Source organism: Zosterops lateralis (assembly GCF_965231275.1).
Source record: "Zosterops lateralis genome assembly, chromosome: 1".
Lineage (NCBI taxonomy): Eukaryota > Metazoa > Chordata > Aves > Passeriformes > Zosteropidae > Zosterops > Zosterops lateralis.
Genome location: NC_139762.1, coordinates 31,559,288 through 31,586,237, shown reverse-complemented (window position 1 = coordinate 31,586,237; position 26,950 = coordinate 31,559,288). Strand labels below are relative to the sequence as shown.

The 26,950-nt window shown below is 37.8% G+C and overlaps 1 protein-coding gene across 16 annotated transcripts in view; it reads right to left on the bottom strand.

Moving 5' to 3' along the window:
- HDAC9 (histone deacetylase 9) overlaps positions 1 to 26,950 on the bottom strand; it is a 459,263-nt gene that overhangs the window by 204,199 nt on the left and 228,114 nt on the right. For 10 of the 16 annotated variants that reach the window (XM_083872068.1, XM_083872065.1, XM_083872063.1 and 7 more), the window contains 4 exons: positions 19,309 to 19,550; positions 18,227 to 18,377; positions 16,040 to 16,166; positions 14,042 to 14,163 (listed from right to left, as the gene is read on the bottom strand). In XM_083872068.1, coding sequence (XP_083728194.1) covers positions 14,042 to 14,163; positions 16,040 to 16,166; positions 18,227 to 18,377; positions 19,309 to 19,550 — 642 coding nt within the window. The remainder of the gene's footprint in view (positions 1 to 14,041; positions 14,164 to 16,039; positions 16,167 to 18,226; positions 18,378 to 19,308; positions 19,551 to 26,950) is intronic. The other 6 variants (XM_083872072.1, XM_083872067.1, XM_083872070.1 and 3 more) reach the window with 3 other exon arrangements.

Sequence of the window (26,950 nt, the reverse complement as noted above, 5' to 3'; positions counted from 1 at the left end):
ATAGAATTTGTTTATATTTCCCTTCCTGGAACTGAGGACTGGCTAAACAACATCTCAAAATAAACAGAGCTAGAAACTGGGATCAGTTCTCTCTCCTATGTATAGATTTAAGCCCAGCCTCAAAGAAGGAGCAAGAGTTAGCAGAAAATCAAAATACATTTTATTTTCACTTAATTCAGAATTACACCATTTGTCACTTTGGGACAGGAACTCAATCCTACACTTTTAATGCTAGTCCCTGCCCATCATGACATATTGCACATATTTTTTCCTTCTGTCCCACCTGTTCCCTCAGGGATGGGGAGGCTGGAAATGGTCACTGGAGGGCAAAGGGTTGCACCTCACTGCAGAGTTGCCGTGACCAGTAGTACCTGCTGTCACATGCTGACCTTTATCATGTGCTGCACTGCACATGGCAAGGGTTGCCCTCTGAAGATCCTGTGCCTTCAACACATTTCAAACCACGATTCATAGGCTAGCACAACACTGGAAAATCTTTAATAATAAACATATTAATTAGATATTTATTTTTATCACCTACTACCACTGTTAAGATGAATGGTTCTAACAATAAGGTATAGATACTTGTTTACTATCTAAGATACCATTTGCAATGAAACTGAAAATACAAAATATAATAATGGGCTATGATTACACTACATGCTATCACCACAAATCTTATCAGGTGTGATGACATTTAAAAGAAAAGGCACTCATTCCTTTTGCACCTACATATATTTCAATTTCTGCTATTCTGTACTCTTTAAAATCAGGAGAATATGTCTGCACATATTCTGTCTGTACATCTGTGACAGATGAATGTGATACAAATCCTCTGCAACACTCACTGGAGAAATTCTCCACCTCTACGTAAATCTTTCATGCTCAGCCACTGCAATTCCCTTTCTACTTTTACCAATTTCCCATCATATTCTGCATCTAAATCCATCATATAAGCACAGAAAACAAACTTTAAAACCAATGTATGAATTCATGAGCCATCTGAGAAGATGCATGAAAAACATCAGTAATTTTAAAATGGAAATAATCAATTTTAATATTAAATGGCATGGAGAATAGTGGTTTTAAAATTATAAAATAAACCTCACGTTTGAAGAGTGTTTGCTTCAAATTCTGGCTTTCATGAATTTTCTCCCTGAGACACTGCTAGCTCCTAACATGGCACTCACTAGGACTCAATGGCTAGCTAAAATACTGGTTTCAGTGGACAAAATATACAAATCTAAGCAATTTGGTCCAATAAAAAAAATGCAGTGGGAATCACACACCATTGGCTTGGTGTGTGACTGTAGCGATAACTGAACCATCCTGCTCCACCAAGGCTGGGGCAGAATCATTGTTCACTGCAAGAGTTATGGATCACAACAGCAACCCTAGGTGCTTCAGTGCATTCCTACATGAGGGCAGTAATAAGGGATCTATAACTGTCAAATCTCTTCCAACTGTTAAAAATTAAGTATTTTAAGCTTCAAATATGGAGCTGTGGATTGCAATTACAAATGTATATATATATATACACTGACTGCCTCAAAGCACATATGTACGATCATTTAGAAACTGTCTTAGTCCTTTAAACTCTGAAATGTGGATGTTAGCAAAAAGTGAAGCCTTTTTTTTAAATTAAACTGTTCCCTTAGTATTTGCAAGACACGTGGAAAGTCTTGGTAGCAAATGGCCCAGAATTATTATAATTAATTTGTCTTATATTTCAAATGAGTATTTGGCTCAATACTTTAACTAGTGGCTCTTAGAAGTGGTTCTAGAGAGGGATAATGTTCAAAATAACTGTTTTGCATTAGCCAAAGTATTTTTACTGCATAGTATTTGCTCCTTTGCTCAGCTTAATTAATCCATTGCTGGCTGTGTTCATCACACAAAGGCATTCTCCATCAGGAAAATTGTTACATGGGGAGTCAATGCCAAATAACTTTTAAAGGCTAAAGGTTTACTTCCCAATTTGCTGCAGAGTAGCTTTCTCAAGCTAATACAGGCCCCTAAGAAGTAACTTTTTTTGCTACAGTAATACCACAAATTTCTTGAAAATACCATCAGGGAATCTATAAGGTGATTGAACCGTAAACCAAGACAATGACACAGCAAGAAAATGAATGCAAAAAAGTGGCTAACTTTCTATATGCTAACCATCTCCCTTGGCTCCAGAACTTAAACCTAGATCAATTCTACCCCATAGAGCAGACATCCTCTATCTCACCTTCCTGAGGAAAAGAGACCTCTCTAAGTGCTGGAGGTGTGGAATGGGGTGGGCTGCGCTGGGTTTGATGACTGCAACTATAGTGGACTGAATCATCTGACCAAGGAGCCCAAATGCCACAGAAAAGAGAAAAACAAGAGCACATGGCCAGGAATCTGGCCATGAGGATGAGGAACACAGAATGGCAAAATTTCATCGCAGTAATCTGGTTGGTTGGGCTGTGAATCCAAAATCATGCTAAGAAACCGTATATACCTGATGTTGGTTTAGTTGCTCTCTGTTTAGCTAACCTCTTTGCTCCACAAATCTTTGCACTTGTATTATATTTAGCACTTTGGAACAAGTAATAATCAACTGCCACGTGGAGAAAGTGAACATATATTATTTGAAGTGTTTTGTTGCAAAGAAAACAAAAAGACACAGCTATTTTCTCTGACGGCCATCAAAGCCCATGTCATTGTTCTCAACAGGAATCAGCTGATTTCAACTGATTTGAGTGGATCCACTTCAGGGGATTTCAGGAAAGACTAGTCTAAAAATTACTTTGTTTGTGTTGATGTAGCATAATTTGGAATAATGAGATGGTGCAGTAATACGGTTTGTTCAGTTTTATTGCTATTACCTGGCTTATTGTCTTTTTAGTGCTGGCAATTATGGACTGTATTACTCTTTAAATTATTCTAAGTGGGAAACGCATACAAAAGACACAGAAAGAATTAGTTTAAACAACAGCAGAAGATAGCACAGGCAATCAAAGGATTGGTTACCTAGTATTTTGCCATGACTTGTAATTGTGTCTACAGAACTAAGAACTTTGGCTGTAGGTGAAGGAGAGAAACAGTGTCTAAATGAATTTTCTCATATTTTATAGTGGCTTCATAGAGAAAGAAAGGATGAAGTAAGTGTACTATTAAAAATGGAAAATATACAGGTGTCTATGTAGGTACACATTAATTTCATCACATAAGCTATCACTGATCAGGTGAAAGAAAGCTAGTCTAAGAAACATAATGCTCAAATACAAGCATGAGAAAAAAATGGTTCAGTGAAGTCATTACTCCACGTCCCATACTCCACTTTGCTTAATATTAGCCATTAGCAGATACTAGCATTAAAGAATATAGCCTGGAGCCAGATTGCTCCTAAATGAGCTGAGGTTTTCTTGACAGGGCTTTGCTTCACTGTTTCTTGTTATTAAACACACAGAGATATTTAAGAAGAAGGAATGAAAATTCTTTTTACGCATGGGGAAAAGACATGTATGAAGAGAATGTAGAAGACAATAATGCACTACTCTCTGATGGTTCCTGGAACACAGTAGTACTTTTGTATCGGAAAAGTGTGTACCAACTTCAAATCAGCATTTAATGAAGCCAGGCAGGAAATGGGGGATGGGAGAGGGTGCATAGCAAGCAGGTCCCTCATCTTGAGGCTAAAGTCATGAAGGAAGCCTGAAGAATAAAAAGTGAGCTTTTGTCCAGGTTCCAAAAGGCTCTAAAGTGAAAGCATTTCCTTTTCCTCAGAAGCAGGCTGGCTTAGAAAAGCTGTGGGGGAGTAGAGGTAAATTATGCTAAATTTGGCTAAAAAGATTCCAACACCAGCATGAGCAACAGCAGCAAAACTGACATCCTCCTCTACAAATATAAATTGTTCACCATCACCCAGGCATCAACTGTTATCGCTAAGATCCTTTTCAAAACAGCAACCTGAACATCCCTAACATAATTAGGTCACCAGAAACAATTAAAAAACCAAATACTTCAATATCTTAAAGCAAATCTTCACTGGTATTGTCTATTTCTTTAGCTATAGTTTTTCTAAGCTGTGAAGAGTCATATGTGATACTGATTTGAATATATTCTGCACTGTACTCCATGCAGGGGTTTGTTTTTATTTTTCTGACTCTTCTCTAACAAGTATCAGTAATTGAATACATAGTCGAGAAATCTATAGTTTATTCACATCACACAGGTTGCTTTTTTTAAAATACTATTGTACTAAAGACTCAGGTACAGACAAGGATTTTGTGCTGTACAACACACAACCATAACGCTCCATGCCTAAGCTAGCTTAAAGTTACAGCACAAAATGATTATGCATGGGTACAGGCCATCAGAACTGCAAAACAACCATTAAGAGGGCACTGGTTAGCACAATGGGGGTATTGCCAGTATACCACTGGTTTATCCTCTGTCAAGTTTCTTTCTAGCACTCTGGCAATTGAGTATTTTCAAGAAGATACTGCATGTGGATAAAAAAATAGAGATTTCTGTTGTGATTTATCCTGAAGCAGGAGTGCAGAATTGGAAAAAAACACTGTGAGAAGATCCTCATTTTGTCAGGGCCATTGCATAGCTCAACACGTTCCTGGGTGCTGTGGGCTCCCAGTCACCCTGGTAGTAGACATAAATAATAAAGCAGTCTGCCTGCTTATGCTATGCCACGACCTGGAGACCTAGAGAAAAGTCAAATCCCACATTAATACTGCAACAAAACCAGCCAGAATAGGCATATCTTAGGTTCCTAAGAAGCTGATCTGAAAGCTGTAGGCTAAGGAGAAACTTTCCAGATCCCTCTTCAGTTGAGGTAGGCAGAATCAAAAGCACAACACAGCCCTAAGCACTACCAGAAAGGAAAAATGTGAAAATAATCTGGGGTTTCTCAGCAAAACTATGGATGCTACCAAAGCCTGGCAGAAAGCCAGACAGCCAGAGAGACACAGGTCAGGGACAAAAGCTGTTTCCAGCTTCCTCACAATCATGGAAGAGCTGCTTTGTGAAGAGCTGTGAATGAGTCTCTCCTTTTGAGAGACCTGGTAGTTTCACAGGCCTTACTGCACGTGGTTCTCACAATCATGTAAGTATTCTCTGCTTTGGATGAAGTTTCTGATTGCTGCTCTGGCTTCCTGTAGGCAGCCACAGAGTGCTTCAGGCACCTCCACATGATTATATGAAGCATAAACAAGATGAGTGGTGCCTCTTTGTCTTCATACACAACTGAATGACGTTTGCTGTAGAAGGCCACATCCCAATGGAAGACAATATTGGACAATGTACATGTGAACATTCTACCCACTGGATGACAGACTGGAAGATGACAGTAGTCTGCATATAGTATAATTCTGTGGGTTCAATGGCTTCTCAATACTGATGATTCAAAATGCCACTTCTGACAGAGTTTTAAATTAGATTAATGAGAGTGAAAGTTATTTACACATACTCTCTAAAGGCTCTTCCAAGAACTACATGGACCTGACTGCTGGGTGGTCCCAACAAGGCAGGAGAACCAGATACAGCAGTACAGGATGGAGATGCTTTGTTTTTCTGGCTTGCATCACCTAATGTGTTTTCAGGATATACTGAAACTGTTTCCTGTACAACCATTCACTTTATGGGGAGTGCTGGTCATATGTGAAAGCCTTTAGTCCTTTGCTTTATTTTACTTTTGTAAAAGGTAGAATGCTTTATTTTTTCAGCCTAAGGTAAATATCCATTCCCTAAATAAAAAAACAGGTTTAGTGAAACACGTGGTAAAAAGAGCTAACTAGATTAGAAGGGATATTGCAGCCCTTCTGCTCTCTTCAGGCCACGGAAACCAATTTAACAAGATTAGCAAATTTTCATTAATTTTCTAAAGCAGGTTCAAAAATTAAACAGACTCTGAAGCTACTTTAAATATCTAACTTTTCTTTGTTATTCACTGCAGTCTGTATAAAAAATAATAATTTGTGCCTAGAATGGTAACACTTGTTTCCATGGATAATGAAACAAATATTTTGAGTTAGATGTAGAAATTACATATTGTACTGCTTGGATTTAGCTAGAATTGGAGATCTTGAATATCTGAGTAGTATGATGTATTTCTGTTGATATATGTTCTTCATGTAACCTATAAGGCAAAAGAACATGCTTCTTGATAGAATTTTTTTAAAATTCAGGTTTTTAGCAAAGAAACAGCATCTCCTTGTATTTGCACCACAGGGTTATATAGCAGTTTCAAGGAGGGCATGGTTTCACTGGGTCTTATGAATCCTTGCTACATCCAAGTCTGCTGAAACCATAACATTTCACTACTATGTCAGGTCCATCTTAATCTTCTTACCGGTAAAATAATATCCTTTTCCAATAATAAGTAGGGGATTAAAAAGCAAATACTACTTGAATCACAGAATTAAGGAGCAAGGATAGTTTAAAATTAATTTTCCTCTTCTGTGCAATGTCATCAAATTCTGTAATTGTACCACACCTTTATAGCACTTTCTGGAGCCAACTCATATCTGAGTTCTCAGGAGGTGGAGGGGAGAAAAGATGAAACACTTGAATAGAGGGTATCCTTCATTTGAATGGTAATAATTCAATAGATAAATTAAGATATGCATGACTGGCAGTCCTTCTGGTTAGGTCTCCACTGGTAATTCTTACCCTTTCTTTGGACCATCTACACCAGTTGGTTCTAGCTGGGAAGAAGTAATGGGAATACAATAACTTACTTTCTGTAAATATAGCAAATCCTACCCTTCAGTCTAAATCCTCCTCCCAAATCCATTGAATCCCAAGGAAAAAAATTTTTTTCAGTGAAGAACTGTCACTGCCAAGCCCCTGAAGTCAAGGGTTTTGCCATGGTCACCATGTGACCTCTAGATACATGCTCTATTTTTTATAGAATAATCATGTTCATGATTATGTTCCCCAAGCTCCATAAAAGAAGGAACTAGTTCATAGGGTGTTTAAATCCCAGAGATTTTAGTCTAGGAAAATATCCAGCAGTGATAACTCACTGATGTCAGGCAAAAAGTACAGTCCAATATTTCATCAACCTTCAGAAATTCATGATGAAACACCATCATCTTCTCCCTCAGTTTAACAGGGCATCAGTGCCATCAGTAAATGTGAGCTGGTTGGGGCTAGATTGATGAATTGTACTCTGGAATTGTCCAAAGGCTACAGGATGCCTTTGAAAACAAAAAAGAAAACAAAAGCAACCAAAACACAGTATATCTTCCTCTCCTAGCAGATGAGAACCATTGGCCAAGTTCATTTCAAAAGTAGGAAGGCAATTCAGCCCCACTGAAGAAAAATGAAGACAAAATTGGCTCCAAAGTTATTTGGAAATTCAAGACACGTTTGTCTTCTTGAACTTCTGTAGGCAAGGCCAACTTTGGGAAAGTCATTTTAAGAAAAGCGAGAAGAAAAACCCCACGTTTGAAGTCTTAATTGGACATCCATACTGCACCTTCACAACCATACTGAATTAAAATAAATTTACTTTTAGATAGATTTTTTTATGCTGTGGGATATAATTCCAGTCCCCTACAACTTAATTAGCTAAATATACAATGTAAACTTCCATCTGGTAGAGCAATTTAACAAGAATAATTGTGCACCACCATAACTCAACGAGACACTGAGGAAAACCATTGAAATGCTATTTCCTTTGCTTTGGAAGAGAATTATGTACAATTTCAGCATGCTTTGCATTTCTAACAGTTAAAGCCAACAGGGAGGTATCACTCTCATTTATATTACTTTCCCATGAGAAAATCAAAAGCAAAGTACAAAGCTTATGCCTTTGCTCATGAATGGCTCTGTAATACTCACTTGGCTTTAGCCACAACATGTTATTTGGCAGCTAAACCCCTTAATTAGAGTTGTGGGTTTGAAGAGATTTTTCAGTGAAACTGTTTTGCAGGATTTTGGAGAAGTGCAGTCTTTACTAACCGATATCTTCTATTTTGGATAATCCCATACCATGTGATTTCCACTTTTCCCTTCTCTGTTTCTCTCTTTTTGCCATCTTTTAGATGTTCTTGTTTACTTTTCTAAAAGTTCTCAACTGTCCTTGCTCTAGATACAGTGGAAGAAAAATCTTAGTCCTATTGAAATCAAACAGGATAGTTTCTACTGACTTCAAAGAGTCTCAAATTTTTAATGCAGTATTTTGTAACTTATTTATCCAGAGGGAATAAAGCTTTGAAATACCCATCAAAAACATTCCACTTCATTTTCAATGGACATCATGCTCTTAAAATGCTCTGGATTTTAGGACTGCACCCTGTTGCTTATTGAAGTGGTTTCTTTAGGTTCAAAAGTCAAAAAGGTGTCAAGTATCTGATTACTTAATTATCAAAAAGTTATGAAAGGTACTTCTAAATGCAAATTTATAAGGCATTTTTAAAAACATATACAGTGTTCTATGTACTCAAATGAAGCAGAACTTCATAATTCAGTTTTGGTTATACACTGGTCAGTAAAAGAACTAAGATAGTATTTTGATCAAGATTGTATATAATCAGTTTAGCTATGAACAAGGGTTGGTAGCATCACAGAATAATTACTGGTAAAACAGAACATGAATATAGATACACAGAGTGGGACTTTTGCTAAAAGAGAAAGACATTGAATCCAGAAACTGACTAAATTTTTTACCTAGTCACAATAAACTTGCTTTCTGAAATTAAAAATACATTAGAGGAACAAACTTCCACTGATGGGCCAACTACGATGGTGTTCATGAGAATCATTCTGTTGACGACTCCTGTTGAACCCTGGTGCAGGCTCTGGTGGCTTTCATGATACCAAAGCATACCTACCCAAGTTCTTTTCTCTTTGATAGTGTCATTAAGCCCCTTCTAGTACTCTTTCTTTTTTTTTTTTTTTTAGTTTTAAGATGTCTCAAATTAATTCTCCTCTAACTTCAGCTCAATCAGAATGACAGGACATCCCTCCTCAGCCCCAGCTTGGGAAGCTGCAGGGCTCTGATGGGCTGGAGACAATATCAGGCCCTCACAGTAGCTACAACCACATCACATTTCCTTGGTGCTGCTGGCTCCCAGGGCCTGGACACTGGCCTGCTCATTACACAAATCTGGAAGCTTTCTCTTCGATTTCACTCTGCAATTGCAAGTAGAAGCTTTTCCTCTCTCTAAAACTTCCTACTACCAATTACATGCTCTGAAGTTATTGATACTGAATTTGGGAAGGCTGAAAGTGTTTGGTGGTTTACATGAAGAGGAGTCAAGACCAAAGTACCTTTTCTCCTTCTCACTGTGGTAAGTACTGATTTCTTCTGGGCACATTATCTAGTCCAAATTTGATGAGACGGTTCATCAACCCAGGAAAACAAGGACTCTGGAGAGGCAGGAATGCTTAGCATCCCTGGAAAATGGGATAAACTTAGGAGAATCATATGTTTGCCTCGTTTCTTTGCTTCAATAAACAAAGTGCCTCTCCCATTTATTGTGCTCGCTCATAAATTCAGAGAAAAATAGCACTTCTCCCCACTGAGCTGTAGTTCTTCATTTTGGCAGACATGGTAATTGAGGGTTTGAGATACTTTAAGTCTTTTTTTAAAAAAATTAAAACCAAAAGAAATCCCCCTTTTTCATATACTGTTACATCACAAAAGAGTGTTTTCCTAGAAAATGCAAACAGAAATAAAATTTGGTGGCACAAAAGGGGAAATAAGAAAAACCTTCACACATAAAATGTTTTTCTTCTGATTTTCAACTGTTCCAGTAATATCCTGAGTCACTAAGTACACAAAGAATTGTAAGGAAATATTCTAATTAATTTCTTTTCTTAAAAAAAAAAAAAAAAAAAAAAAAAAGTCTGCTGAGTTCTCATTCAGGAATCTTTCATTCTCATTTATACAAGACCTACACTGTTATTCTACTGCCTAATCAGGTTAACTTAATATGGTTTTTAGAGAGTGATCTTCATGGCTGCGCAGGACAGCCTTCTTCCTCACTTTCATTGCAAGATTAAACAATCCTTCATCTCCTCTTTTCTCCTGTATGAAATTACACAACTTTTGCCATCCAAGGAAGAACCTTGTACTATTTGCTATGAAAAAAAACCTCACGCTATTTCCACTGAGTATGCTTCCAATTTTTGGAAAGTGAGCTACAAACACCTTCTCCAATTGTTATATGGTGAGAGATCTGCAGATCCCTAGTTGTAACCGTACAATTCCATCTGCAAAGAAAGGTTCAACTGGCACAAAAACAAAATGAAAAGAAATACTGATTGACATACCCATTCTTCCATGACTGTGCTAAACTCAGGAAAGAAAAAACAGTTCATATTTGATATGATGATGTCCCCAGGAATTTCTACCAAAAAAAAGCCAAAACACGAAACAAAATGCAGAAATTTCATCTATAGCAACATTTTTTAAAAAGTATACAGCTTTGGCCAGAGAGCTAACCCTTGTTGAAACTTACTGGCTTTTGCTGGTTTGTATCAACACTTACATACAAAAAGTCAAATTTTAAAGATTGGAGAAAATGCAAATGTTAGGGCCATTTGCCAGAAATTCTGCATTTCAAAAAGGTAAAAGAAAAAATTGAAAAAAAAAATTCTTTGAAAAGATCTTCTACCCTACCAAACCCATGTTGCTTATTGTGTTTTTATTAGTTTTACAGTAACCTCATAAAGAGGATAACATTTTTGTGGACTGATAGTCACAGAATAGAGGAGCTCAAGAAGCAAAAGTTCCCCATATTAAATGATCAGATTTTTCAAAAGTACATGGCTCCCATCAGAGCTCTTAAAACAGTCAGTATGAATTTCAAAAGTGTTCAGTAATAGGAGGTATTTTCAAACCTCTCTGGGTAATTTAGACACATTAGTCTCATTGAAAGTTAATGAGCCATGTGCCGCTCAGGCTTTTGGGTGCTTTGCAGAAAATACATGTTACAACCGGTATCCATGGTGCAAGTTTTGGGATTTTTAAAATTTAATCTTATGCTGTTTACACTAAATTCTGCTCATAGCTACAGATGTGTAGCTTCTCCTTATGGTGCATTTATCTATCCCATGAAGCAATAGCTCCCCTTGCTCTGCTCTTTTCAAAGTCTGTCAACACCAAGTATCTGAATGCAGCTGTGCAAAGAGTTGCACATCCTGGCCTCTAGCCCCTAGGATAGTCCCAATCCTCCATGCAGCTAAACTTTCTGAAGCCCACTGCTGACAACTTCTGCTGCATCTTGTACAGAACAGAATGATTGACATGGCTGAGAATTGTTGAGTAACCACAGTCACTGCACTAGGATGTTAACTCTGGTACCTAACTGTAAACACTGACAGAGCAAGACTCTAAAGTTTTTCCCTAGTTATCTAAGCATTCCATCATTCTAGATACGAGAAAAGTAAAAGGCTGCAGGAAGATATTTTCCTTTGTACCATTCAATTAATTTCTAGAAGATTAAAAAGGAGATGCCACTTCAGGACTAATTAGGCAAAGATTAAATGGATTACTGAACAAGAAAGTAAGCAAGCAAAACTCATGATTTACAATGCCTGTGTGACACTTGGTGTTCACTTAGCACTGAAAAACACATTAGGATGTCAGGGAAGAACCATTCAGCTTTGTTTCCCATTAAATCTGATCTCAGATTGTCTGATTCAATCAGAATTATCTTACAAGAGCATTTTATCAAAGTTGGAGAAGAGAAAGATATCTCTGTATCTTATATTTTGAAGATTAAAAAAAAAAGTAACCTAAAAAGCAAAACAAAGCTGTAATTAAAAGTCACAACAGGTATTCCTTTCTGAAGGCTGAAAGGAATGTGAGGTCTGCTTTCATATGAATTGCTGACTTCACGCAGGTCCAGCACCACAGAGGGTTTACCAGGAGCCAGTGGCAATAAGCATTCATAGCCTAAAGGGAAGGAAAAGAGGTTCACCCCTCATGGCAAAGGTCAGATTTCTGCAGGCTTACAGCCTGTCCATATACATGAGTGTTCATGGGACATCTTTGTCTAGCAAGGTCCCCGAGGATGACACAGGCTCCACAATGTCCCCTCTGCCTGGAGGATGGCCCTACAGCCACCTAAATCAGTTTAGGGTCATTTGACTTGTGTCAATTTGGTTCCTGTTGCTTTTACACTCAACCTGATGAACAATCATTGAAAACTTAGTGGGGAATTAAACATCTCTAGTACACAGAGAGACTGGATGTGTAAACAGGATATTAACAGCTGCTATTTTCATGAATATCAACAGAGATATCAAATATCCTCTGTTGGTAACGTACAACATGCTGTACACTTCATTTATATTTGCTTATCAGAATCACTATGTCAATGTCATAGAAACAGTTATACTAATGATTATATTAGTATTTGTCTATTTATTCTGTAGATATCTTTTCAGAGAGTCATCATGTCCTTTGTTCAATTTTGGAACTGAGGCACTGCATGCCCAAATATTTGGAATAACATATAGAAAACATCTGGATTTAATTATATTATAGTCCTCTTATGCAGACAATGGGAATTGAATTAAGGAATATTTTGAAACCCCCACAGAGATATAAAAGTATTAGCAGCTGCACGAGAACTTTACTGTTACAAAGTTTGAAAATGTTTTGTTTTACAGATCAACAGTCTGACACATCATAAATATCAATCATAACGTTTAAGATACATAAACATGGAAGAAAAATTAAAGCTTGCATTTCAAATACATGTACATGAATTCACAGCATTTAGAAGATGTAGAATGTATCCTTTTGTTCAAAAAATTAAAATGTACAGTCTATTGACATAGAAAATATATGTTGTTCAGTGGTACTAAGCAGAGAACCACATAAGGGTTTATTATGATGAACAGTCTGAATGAGATTTTATAAAATCTTGTTATATTGCCACCATATTGTACAAAGAGTAATTCAGCTAGAATAAATTAGCATTTTGCTTTTCATGCTTCCATTCCTTTGAAAATATTTGGGGATATAATATGAGCTTAGCGAGTCTGCTCCAAAGTATTAGATACAGGCTGAATTTTCTCTCTGAATATATGCTGATTCCAAATGCCATTTCTTTTCAAGTCAGTTTTGAAGTTAGTTTTCAATCTCCCAGTGGCTAAATCACATTCAAAGGCCGTTAGCACAGTAGGGGGTCAGACTTTCTCTCTGAACGTAACTATATCACTCAACAGCAGACTCATGCAATAAGCGATCTAATGTTTTCTTTTCCTTTTCCCCCCCTCCTCTGAGTGTCTCCCCGCATTCCTGGATACCAGTCACTGCACCAAGGTCCTGAGGCAACAGCTACATGGACTCCACCACCGTTCTAGCTTTCTTTATGGGGCAGAAAAAGCTACGTCTACAGTTCACCTGCCATCAAAATAAAATATTCAATTGTTAGATCTTCTTAAATATTCTAAAACCTTCAAAAGAACATTTTCTATGTGTCAGAAAACATGCAAATGTGTGTATATGGACACAGGACAGTGCTGGTAATGCCAAGGTCATGGGTTTGATCCCCATATGGACCATTCACTTAGGGTTGGACTCCATGATCCTTTACGTTCTCTTCCAGCTCAGAATATTCTGTGACTCTGTGATATTCATACAAGCTCTGACAATCAATGACACAAAATATATTATCAATCCAATCCCTCCTCTTCCCATGATTTCCCCTCAAAATGCCCTGAAAACCATTGTCTAAAAGCAGAATACCATCTGAAGATAGATACTATATCTACCAAGCAGGGCAGAGAGAGTTATTAAAGCCAGAAGAAGAGCAAAGAAAATAAAGATCCATGAAATTATGATCTGTTCAGAAACAAAATTTATCAGAACTGAAGCCTCCACTAGCTGTCAGCACTGGGGAACACTGACTCTTGGTACCATGCGGCCAGGCTGACCTTGGAAATACGCAGTCTGGATCTCCAAACTTACGCATAGTATCATCTTGAACAGGATCTGTGGAATATGATATATGCCTGCTGATGGACAGGCTGGTTAAAATAAAGGGTGGGAGAACTGCTGGGCAAGGGGCTCGAATAAACAATGCTAACTCACCCGTTTTACGAAGTGGAAAATCATCCTTAGCATCCTGTGCTCCTGGTAAAGTGTATTTGTATGGTGGCGAGGCCCCACTCAGGGGTGGAGAGCTTTGATCCAGTGAGGTATGGTGGGCAGCCCTGCAGCAGACACAGAGGTCACAAATTAGCTGTCACTGAGGTGACCAGCAGTAACTATCCACACATGTTGTACATATCTCAGCTGTGTTTATGTTCTTGTTCGTCTAAGTGTGCACAAACCACAGGCTCATGTAACCAATTTCACTCTTACAGTAAGTTATGGAACTCATTGGTATTCCCAAAAATGCATTTTTTGCACTTATTACAGAAGTCATATGGGATAAAATTCATGTTGATCTACAGACAGGGTCTGTCACCAATTTGGGGAACTGACCATTTCAGGTGTTTGCTTTTTAATATGAATCAGTTGACAAAGCCATTTAAGGCTTGTTTATCATATACAAATAGATGTATATTGATCAAGCCTTCTCTATCAAAATGTGGGAGATTTTCAGGGTAGGAGGGCTTGTATAAAATAATCAGAAATATTGAATCATTACCTTTTGGATACCCCCCTCCCCTAAATTATTTAGTGGACAAGGTAAATGAGACCTTGACTTCAAGTTCAATTTGTAAATTTTGGGAGCAACCACTCTGCAGCACACATGTCAGCAGAGAAACTCCAAGATGAAGAGTGTTTTCTGACAACTGCTGGATGAAAGAAATACTGTGGGCAGAGCTTTCTAAATAACCATGTAGAAATTGCACCATTTGGCTCAGAAACAGGAGTTGGTTTTTTTTTTTTTTGGGGCGGGGGGCAGGTTTGGTTGTTTGGGTTTTTTTATCTAGAGAAGGAAAGGAGAAAAACTTTCAAACTTTGTGTTTATCTAAACATAATTTTACTTGGCCTTTTACAGACTCTGCTTGTCTTTCCAACACAGTGAGGTTAATCAGTAATATGTCTCTGTCATGAGAGGTAGTACTACTTTCTGTAGTGTAGCAGAAGGCATCATCTGCAGAGCTCCTCATACTCAGTCATCTGAAGTTCAGATTATTAGTCCAGAAATATTACACATTCAAGAGACTTTTCTGTGTTATGTGGAAGAAAAAAATAATTAATTAATGCATCTCAATATATATTAAACCATTTTACCAAAATGCTCTGGTTAGCTTAGAATGCAAACTCCAAGGCCCAATCTTCAGCAATCCTTTTAAAAAAGAGTAAGTAAAAGATGGAAACCTAATGTACCATATGCATTTCTGTTTGTCCTATTGAAGGTCAATGTGGGCATGACCTTGAAGTCTTTCAAAAATGCAGACAGAGTTCATTTTGTTGGATTCATTTATGTGGGGAATAAAAACTGCAAAACTGTAAACTGTTAACATGTCAACAGACCATTTGAAGGACTCAACAAAATCCCTTGCTTCCATGGTCTAAGCAGATTCTTGTCAAGGCCAAGTTATCATAAGAATATGCAGTTCGGATACTAAAATCCATGAGTCAGAAAAGTTAAATGACCACTGTCTTTCTCAAAACCCTTGTGAAATACTAACACCATTCAAACAACTTCACTGGAAGTAAAACAGCATCTCTTCAAGAGGAAATGTTTTGTGATGATTGATTCAAAATCCAAGTAAGATGAACACAAAGTTGTCCTAACTGCAGAAATTTAAGATACTTGGGTATATGGCAGGTATAGTTGTGAAATTTGTGATAGCAACAGCTATAGATGCTACAGATGAAACAGCTGAAATATAAATAATTATACAGATTTTTGAGAGAGTCTTGTTCTGTATAGTTCTCATCTCATCATTGAACACAGAATACTCTTCAGTTCAATCAGAAATGCAACACTTCTGGCTTTTTGCTAATCTTTGGGTTGAACTCCTGCCTTGCTCTGGAGGCAGACTCTCAACATCCCTGCTGGAAAAGCATTCTGCCAAGTTTTAGCTGATACCTCAACGAGACAAGGAAGCAGCTTAATACTGAACATACGTGTACCAGAGCTTGGGGTGGCGGCTCATGGAATGATTCTTCCCATTTGCTGGAGAGTCTTTTGTAGCTGATTTACTTAACAGGAACTCTTGAAGTTTCTGCTTCACTTCTGTACTGGCCACTGCCCCTAAGAAACACAGAGTTAAATGCCTCTTATCTTCATTTTGAAAAATTACCTTTTTAAAGAAAACAAACTCCAAAACAGAGTCTGTGCCTTATTGCTGGAAGTTTTGCAAACTCTGAAAAAACTATTGGTGAAAAAAAGTCAAAATGAGATAACATTTGGATTAAATGCTTGTCTGTGGAAGCCTGAAGCTGGCCATGATCCAAAAATCCAGTGAAGTCATAAGGAATATTTCAACAGTAGATGAGGCCATTTATCCAGTGCCAGATGTATCTAAAGAATTTAAATTATTTCCTGATAGCTCCCAACAATCCAAATACAAAACCAACAATAGGACTAAAAAGACAGTAACAAAAGATCACCTTGAGTTTTTAGTAATGAATGTTTTTTCTTTTTAAAAAGTAATAGTAGTAAAACAGCAAAGCTGTCCTCTGAACACTGTCTTGGTTATAAGCAGATGACTGAAGAAAGAGCCAGCAGTGAGGCTTTTAATTTGAGCCCCTTAAGAGCTTCTACCTGTGATGTCTGGAAGACAGGAGAGAGTGTATTTTCACCTCTCTTGGTGGTTAGCTCAATACAGAATAAAAAGTAAAGCATGTCATTTTAAGGTTAGACTGTCAATTCAAGCTTGCAGCATGGGACATCTTTACTCATAGCTAAAACAGTGTTCATTAAGGGAAAAAAATAAGAAAACAAAAAATCATTTATTTTTCCATAATCAGTGTCAAAAAGGGGACAAAACCCCATTTCTTTCAAAGTTGCAGCACTAAGGCATATTTGATACTCTAAGTATTTGGTTACCCAACCCTGACACACCACAGCTGAGATGCTGAGAATGTCCTATATGACCCACTGCCCACAAAATACCTCTACTACCTCTCTGTTTCATATCCCAACCTTCCTTCTCTTCTCTACTCATTAAGTAGATTGTCACCACCAAAAAACTCTGGGGCTGGGCCTGGAGGGGTGACAAGCTGCTTGGCTGGCTGTTACATCCTCAACAGCCACCCAGAAAGCTCAAATTGAGAAGGGAGCCATTGAGGTCACATCTCTGCTCTTTCTCTGCCAGGAGCACTGATAAAGTCCAACTGTTCATATGGAGGTTGATTTTTTTTTATACTACACTTAGAGGAATCTTTTGTTCCATACCTTCACATTTCTAGGTCAGTAAGATGGAAATTTTTTTATGGGCTCATTGTTCTTCAAAGTACTAGAAGCACCATGGACACCTTAATTTCTAAAGCCCGTGACACAGTACACCTACAGCTGTTGAAGTGATATATTTTTCCTCCCAAGATAAAAAAAGCTCTTTTCTGCTTCAGTCTTTGTCAGTTAATTTTTGTGCTCATTTAGTAGGGCAAGTAACAGTATCTGTTTGTGGCAGCTTCATTTTGAATATCTTCACATTGTACTTCAACCTGATTTTCAAACTGACCTCACTAAAGAGAATTATTTGTATCTGTCTCCCTCTAGTGAGCACCAAATCCTAAAAAACCTTTATAGTTATTTTCTTTATAGCTATATATAAGCTAGAAATAACTCTTGGTTACGCCTCATGAAATGTCATCAAGAACAAATATAAGACAGTTTGCAAAAATCCTACCAAAATATTTAGAAGTCTTATCCTAAGATATTCTTAAATATTTCATTTTATTTTCAGTCTTGAAACAATGCTTAGCAACTAATTTAATTTTTTGCAGTTTTATAGTGCTTTCTGTATTGAGAAATAAGATCTTCGGAAAGTTCTCACATGAAGCTTTGTGCTTTCAAATTTTCTGATTTTTTTAATACAAAGAGCTTGACTCTTGAAATGCATATATACAAGTCTGTCAAACTCTGCTTTCCTGCAGTCTTCCAAGTCTGCACACAAACCAGAAATGTGTTTCTGTGGGTGCAGTGGGTGGCCCTGCCCTTCTCAAAGCACAGTCTTGACTTCTCGACCTGCATACTTCACACAGGAATAGGCTTCCTTCAGGTTCCTGTTCATAGTTCATTTTGGCTGGGAGAATGCAAAGGGGAATAGATTTATTTCTTATTAGGATTCATGGTACATTGGCTCTTACTTTCTCGTCCTCTTTCTTTGCCTCGGAGGGGAGGAAGCTGCTGCTCCCTGCGATGCCTCTCCAGTTCCTGCTCTTGTCTTTGCTGCTCCAGTTTCTGCTCTTTTTCAAGGAGTTCTTGCTGTTGTTTAATGGCTAGGAGTTCCTGTTGTAACTTGCACAGAACAAAAAGACATGAGAAAGTGCAGTTTGCAGTGTTTTCTAGGTCAGTCCTGGTTAAAACAACCCCCTTGAGAAACTGAGGAGCACTGCTTGCCTTTATGCTTACACTTCTTTTCATCTCTTAACTGACTTTTAAGCAGCACAGTGCATTACTGGCTGTCACCAAACTGAACTCCAGTGACAGGTAGCAGCCTGCTGATCTGGTTTCACTTCTTTCTCTCTTGGCAAAGATGTCTGGAAACTTCACATTGTTCTTTGCCTGTGCATCACCCAACTCTGGTTGCTGTGCTCTGCTGCATTTGTCAGCTCTGTCAAGTGGAAGCTTAGCACAGCAGCACAATGGCAAGTAGATAAGAAAAAAATGAAATGAAAGGCAAGATCATAAATTCCCAGTCAAAATCCATTATAGCAATCCTGCCATAGTGCATGCAATCTCATAAATCATTTTCTTGTTGTATTATATGAGGCAGTTCAGAGAAGAGTGGAAACACAACACTATCAGGGCCTGCCTCCATTTTACAAGTGCAAGTATTGTGCACTTGCCTATCAATTTGATTTGTGGTCATAAACTCAAACAGTAGACAAAACAGCACTCTTTTAATACACTAAAACCAGTATGTACTGATAAAACAGCCGTTTTGAAGTTCAGCCGAAAATCCGGGTTGCAAAATAGGTAGTTCAATTTTTTGTGGATGTGGTGGCTTCATGAGCTTCATGATTCTCATAGTATTGCCTTCGTCTGCTGTGAGCAAGTCACTGGTAGGTGCCAGCAGCTTTGCTTTAAAAGGCTCCAATACAGAGAAATGAGCACTCAAAGACCATCTCTCAGTCACAAAAAACCTTTCAGCATGTTCCCTTGCTGTGTCTGCTTAAGCATATTCATTTTTCAGATAAAGTAAGGGATAAATGAAAAATGTTGCTACCTTAATGTGCTCCTGGAGCTGGGCCTGATGCTGGCGGGTCAGGTTTTCATGCTGCTTCTGGAACTCTGCAATGAGCAGTTGTTTCTGAATTTGCTGCTGCTGCTGGATCAGGAGCAGCTCCTGCTGCAGCTGCTTCTCGCGCATAATGGGGTCCACCATGGGAACCATCATCCTGAGATCGGTTCGCAAGTCCAACGGTGAGATAGGCTCCAGTCCCACGGGAACCTCCGACTTCACATCCACTGTGGGAACAAAACAACAAGTAAATGTAACAGGAGAAGGAGAATAGAGAGCATTCCTACCGGGAAAAAGACTCATTTCACTCAAAGACTGTTTTAATGTACAGACCTTTCAAAACACCTACGCAATCTATGTATGCAAACTTCAGCACTTCCTTTCCATTCTCTACAAAAATACTCCCAGATTAATATTCTGCTAAACAGGTTAACACACAACCCAGTTCTAAAACCATGTCATAGCTCAGTGGAGCGATATTTAGTGAAAATCTCCTAGGCACCATTGATGCTTCACAATAAACACTCAGGGCACTTCCTCAGCATAAGATGAAGGCATTGCAGTTCCCACTGCACTGCAAGAGATTTTTCAAACCTAGCGTGTAGATTTTCTGAGGACGGTGTCACACATGAAAAACTACTCAGTGCTACATGGCTACTCATATAAATATACCTGGCAAACACAGAGGAGTAACATATAAAATGGGGAAATAATTTGACACATAAAATGAGAAGTTTTAATATAGCTTTTGGAAAAGTGACCACCATGCATAGCACACTCTATATGGCCTGTAAGAAAATGAATTATTTCAGTTTGTTGTAGCAATGTTATAAATTCTTAATCCAGCATTAAAGTACTTAATGGAGGGTCCTGTATTTTCTATCTCTTAATTTAAATCAAAGGCACTAAAAAGCAGCAGAACAGAGCGATTTGATCATTTTCACTACAATACTTGTAAAACTCTGGTTTGCACATCAAGTGAAGAGAGTGAGTGTAACCTTATCTATTTCAAAGAACAAAAGACTAACAAGCAGCATATCTACAAGAGGAAAATAAATAGCAGCTGAAGATCTCTGCTAAAGCCCAGCAGTTCTGATTCCATCCACAAGAGGACAGTGAAACACAAACACATCCATTTCAGTTCCTATTCCTCCACTGTCTTCATTAGAAAATAAGATTACTAACTGAAAACAAACACGCTGTCAGAAATGACTTGGGAACAAGACTTTAACCATATTTTCTCCTTTTTCTCTGCTTCAGCTGTATTTATTTCCAAGGAGAAAACTAAAATGAAACAGAAATATTCTAGTTAGCAGAGACAGCAAAATTGAAGCAGTACAAGTTGAAACTGCAGCAAATGGAAAGGACTGAATTCTAACTGTAGGATCAAATTTATTAAAAAAGATTTCATAAAATAAGAGAAAAAGCACCAAATCTTTCCTACTTGTAACACTTTTTTGTTCTCAAAATTCTGAAAACATACACTTTTCTGGGCCCTTTTTTAAAAAAATCCTAATAACTGTGATTGTAAACCTCAGAGCATAATTTGGCTTCTTAACCTGCTATCCCAACAGAATGATTGTGTCTAAGTGCTTACTTTTGTTCTGAGACTAATCACTAAATTATAAAAAATCACCTTTAACTTACAAAAACTACTCTTGATTATAAATAATTGCCACCAACCAAGAGAAATGGACAGGCAAACCCCCAGCCTTTCATCCCATTTATTCAACAGCAATCCACATTCCATTTGTCTAGACTAAATATAGCTGCGTTTATACAAGAAATCAATAGTGCTTGCAGAGAGCAGAGCAAAGACATGAATATTTCATCAAACCCGGAGAGAAATGGCAATCAGCAAACTGACAGCAAACCGTGTAGGCTGACTGGCCTGCCAGATATGTCTCCTGTACTTGGACAATGGCTCATTGCCTGCAAGTCACAATCTTATCATCAGCACTCTTCTATTTTTAACATTAATTGCATTGTAGGTGACAAAGGTTTATCATGTTTAAAGGCGAGAGATGGATTTTCTTACATCTCCTGTGACAGGATAATAAGCCTTACTAGGAGCAGTAACTGGAGCTCAGCAAACCCTGCAGGGTCTGGTTCACAATAGTGTTTGCAAACTGAGCCCCGCAGGGTCTGGTTCACAATAGTGTTTGCAAACTGAACCCTGCAGCTTATTTTGCAGATACTGGCTGAAAATAAACCTCTACAGGTCTGCATGGTGATTCAGGCTGATTATACTTCCCATCATGAACCAGCATCCCCTTTCTTCATTTTCAGAAAATGTAGCATGAGGGGAGGCCTGCAGACTTTTTTTAACAATGGAAATTTCCTTTCACTATTAGTAAAATCTGCAACTGAAACCAGGCTCAGTTTGCTAAGCTACACATTTTCTAGAATTTTCACACACTCAAATAATAAATCTAGCACTGGAAAACCTACTTCATCAAGTTGACCTTGACCTCATTCTTTAATGTGGGGGAAAACAAATATTAGAGTAGCTCTAGACTTGAATCCATAGAAATCAATACATAATATTTAATGTAATTTCATTGCCAATATTTACCAATAAATAAAGACAAGCATTTATTTCCTGGCATAAATATTGCTAGCAGTAAGGTTACCACCAATACTTCTAATAACTGCTGACAAAGTAAATCTTAAATTTTAGGGGTAATTACTAAGGGGTAATTAAAAGTGACCTAAGTAATAGTTAGCTGGATAACATTTAACCTCATCAATGAAATTATTCTAAACAAGTAACTATAAGATCACCAATCAGATTGAATGGTTTGCTACTGTATGTTTCACAATCCTAATGCCACAGGCCATTTACATTCTTACTTGCTACTAGCTGACAAGAAAGAGACAAAGCAGCTCGTAGATCTACGTCAGTGTGAAAAATGTGTAATGGAGCAGAGAATCAGAATCAGTGTCTTTAAAAGCTTTGACTTTTAGCTGAAGCATCTTCCTCCCACAAGTACACCATTGCAATTTTAAGTCTCTGGAAAGCAAAGGTGATGCAGAATGTTTACTCTTATTGGGGTCCTTTTATGTTTTTTAATCCCCTCTACACAGATATATACATATACATATATATATTCTACAGGTAAAAAGTTAATGTCCTAATCGGTGCCCTAAACTTCAAACATCACGAGGAGCAGTGAGGTGTAGGATCTAAGCAATAGGATTCATAAAAATATTAGACAAAGAAAGAAAGGCATGGATAATGAAAGCAAATACTAATCAGAGTTTGATAAAGGTTAACTTCACTTATTCTTCAGGATTTTCACATCACCAGTGGAGCAAATGTGTAGCAGGCACGGTTCAGACCCTGTCCTCACTCTCTCCCCTGCAGTCCACAGAAGATCCCTCCCAACAGCTCTGCCAACTACAGAACAAGCCTGGGATTCCTCTCTAAGGTTAAATAAAGACAAACTCTCTGAGCTCATGTCAGCTGCAGCGAATACAACAGTAGGCTGCAGAATATTAACTAAAAACATTACTGAAAGCTCAGTGATTCCAGGAAATATGCCAAAATTTGAGTAGAAAAATATTTAATTTTCAGTTACAACACACTGCAAAAGGCATATGTATTTATTTTTCCTATAAGTACTCAACTGCCTTTATCTTGAAACATAACAACAAAAATAGTCTCAGAAGAGTGTCCATATCAATTATACTCCATAGATGGCACTTCCCACAGGGCTTTTGAAATTCTGTGGAAAGAAAATAAGACACTTGAAAAATGGCATTCTTGTTGAGTGATTTAGATGCTTGGAGCATGTGTAAAAAGAGGTAAAGGAGCTTGGTTTAACTCTCAGGCTTTGCATTTTGAAACCATTCCTTACACGGGGAACACTGACCAACTGTTAAGTCTTCCACTAAGAGATGGCACTTCAATCTCTGTTTCTGGTGACTGGTTTTAATTCCTGGTGTATTAGAAACACAAATCTTCCAAACTACAAATGCTAAAGGAAAACCTAAAAGAAAATAAAGCAGCCCGCATTCTTACCATCATCTCCCAAGACAGGCAATCTTTTTTTGTTGGCAAACACTTTTGTTGGCAGATATTTCTGCCACCTTTAAATCCAGGAACTTAAACAAGGAATGCCTTCTACAGCTGAATAGTTACCATTCCTGATTTGAGATGCAATCAAGAAGAATTCTAGTAGACTAGCTTATAGACCATCTTGTCTAGTACATTTATGATTCTTACATAAGAGGAACTGTGTGGACTGCTGGGACTGCAGGGATCCAAGTTAACCTTTTCTCAAAGGAACGTCTCAGTTACACTCTCAGGCTGGGACAATAAAAAGGGCTGGAGATAGGAGCAGGGCATGAAGCTGGTGACCCTCCTTCTCCTGCCTTGGTTGTTCAAGTCACCAGAATCATACAGAAGAAGCAGTTAAGGTTTATGAAGTGAAAAAGGAGGACTGCAGAAGTTGGAACACTAAATTAAAACTACATCTGACAAAAGACAGATGACAAGTTTCTCCACCCTGCAGTATTAGATAATAAAAATATGTTCCTGAAAACACACAAAACCCAAGTAAAATCTAGAAGAACCAGTATGCAAAGAAATGGCCACACCTTATCTCAGAAAGCATCTTAGTGAAATATTACTACGAGAAGAGAATGAGAGTTTAAACCAGTGCTACTCTGAACTCTACAAAACAGAGCCCAAATTTATTATTAACTTGTATAGTATTTTTCATAGTTTTCATACGCTTTTCATAAAATGAAAACAAACCAGAATAATTTTGCACATTTTAGTGTAAAGGAAACTGGCTCCATTTGGCCTCTTCATACAAAGAAAGTAAAAACTTTCCCTTTTTGCAGAATTAGCCATCAGTCATGACATAATCAGAGCACTAAGAAATTCATAGAAAAGAGCCCTAAATGCTGAGAAGAGTGGAAGTTTCACCCCCTCACCAATAAAGATAGTACTTTAAACTTACTCTACAATTTAAACCTAGAATTTTTTAAAACCAGATTTACATGTCAACTCATTCAGGACTTGAAAAGCACCAATACCTGTAACAGTGTCTTTGAAACAGATTGAAAAAAGTCTTTGAAAAGACTGAAAGGAAGAAATACTGTAGGAGGCTGAAAGATGCAGGAAAAATGGAACAGAGGGTAAGAGGGAAATTCTGGCAGCCATGTGAACCACAAAGTAACTGGCAGGAGATGGGACAGAGAAGGACTGGCCAGGCAGTAAGACATGAGCAGAGAATGAAACAGGAAAAGGAATTAAATTTCTGCTCTGAGAATTAGACGGCCACTGCTCACTCTGTAATCTAAGAGCAGCCCTGGCACAGTGATAAGGTGGCAGTGAGGCCACAGTGTAAACACAGGAGCCATGTGTTCCTGGGGAGGATGCCGGGAAATTAGGCGAGCAAAGTGCTTTTGAATAGCCATGACTAAAGAGGACTGAGACTGGCAAGAAAACTGCCACAGCAATTGTTCAGTGTTCAAGAGTGCAGAAAATGTCCTAATCTGGAGCCTGTTCCCTGGAGGAGAGGCGGTGCCACAGCAAGACCTGTGCGGCAGACGGCAGGAGCGAGAAGCTGAAAGGTTAAGAATAGCTAGTGACATCAGAAGTCAGATGATCAATAAACTGTGAAAGGTTAGGTTACCTCCCATGGGATGCTTTTATCATTTCAGCTCTGGTAGCTCAAGTCTTGCACCTCAATTCTCAGCTGGCATTATCTGTTATTCCTCTGTTAACTTCAATATAGGCAAAGCTTCTTTATGCCACCTGAGAAGCTAGGTGCAGAGCCTCTCTCAAGAGAACAGGGATGAAAGAAGACAGCCTTCAGAGCATCTCATTTCAGCATGGGGACAAAAGCATCTGAATTTAGGATGACACTTATAAAACTTTTTTGCAATATACAAAATCAGCAGTTTCTTTCTCTACTCTCTCAATTATGCTAGAGAGTGCATGAAACTGAAAAAAGTGCCACCTAGATTTCACTGAATGTTATTAAATATTTTTGATTCATGATATACCCTCAATCTTACACTGGATTTTGGCTGCCACAGGCAAGGAAAGCAGAAAAACTGCAAATGAAAATGGAAAATTTATTTCAAAGGTAGCACAATGACTTTTTTTGGCAGTTAAGTACTCAAGTGCACTTTGCAGTTTTAAAACTTCCTCATTTGGAAAAGAAAAAAACACAAGAAATTAAGATACATTTCAGAACAGAAAAAGTATTCTCCAGTTATTTTCTTGGATTATCTCTCAGGAGTCAGTAATTATTTTAAAAAGTACTATCACTGAATTAGAAGTATAAATGAACTGTCAAAATTGATGAGGCACTCGATTCAGTTTATAGTATTAAGGATAAGTGTAATAAATTAAATTAGAAAAGTATTCCTCTTTGTTAAAAAAAAGAGGGATCTTATCATGATTATACCTTTTTCCTATTTAAGTGTTTGCATACATGTCATAATGAAAAGTAAAATAAATGCAAACAGCGATCTGGGCTTTGATTTACCATACTCTTATTTCCCCAGGGGCTGGAAAGGAAGCTCAAAGAACCACAAACTTCTAAAATATCAGTGAGAGGCCTTGAAATACCAACACTGAAGTTACAGTTAGCTGGCTTTGGTAAAAAAATCAAAGGCTTTATTATACTGATTTACTAAAATCAGATTCCTTCTCTCCAAGTAGGCTTTTGAGTCAAACACTCATTACAAGCACAAACATAAATGCCATCTAATTTGTTATCACCAGAAAGTTTTTAAATGTTCAGAGTGTTTGCTGTTTCTTATACACTGAATACATGAGCAAAAGTTCCACTTATGAGCCTGACAGAGCTCATCGAAATATCAGGCCAACCACTTCTGTCACAAGAATAAAGGTAAATGTGCCCAGTAAATCACATCAGAACATGAAATACTTTTAAACTCAAACCTGGGATGATCTGCTATCAAGAAATCCAAGCTGAGCTATATTTGGGTTTCTGAGTTACTTTATTTATATTTATCCTAGGAGAACCCTTACATACACGTTTCTCTACACCCATCAGCGCACAGGCATATCTTCTCTTTCCAGAATAAGCCTTTTTGATATAAGGAACATGAATATCCTAAATTCTAGATACTACTGCTGCAGGCAAGATAAAACCTTGCAGGCAAGATAAAAGGACAAAGATGAACATATATAAATGCACATAAGTTAAAATGTATAATTTCTAGTAACTTTATTCTCAGTTCCAAAATCTATGACATACTGATGATTCCATTACATAATGATAATAAATCAGTGTTAGTTATGGCATCAGGTTAACCAATTAGATACAAATGTGCCTTCTGCATGTTATCCATGCGTAAGAAAGTGTCAGGGAAGAATGTAAAACACCATTCTTTTGGCTGTGGATCTTCTGTGCACAAATCAGTACCACTGCCAGTGAGAACCCTGTGAAGGTGTCAACTCAGGTTTGATTTGGTGGCAGCACCACTTACTCGTTAAAAAACTATAAAGGTGCAAGGTCTCCAAGTCAGCATCCACCAGCTTATCAGTATCTTCCAGTTGCTCCAATAAAAACTAAAAAATAACTAATTAAATTGAAAGCACATGTGACATACTTGTGTCTGTGCACTTACATACATA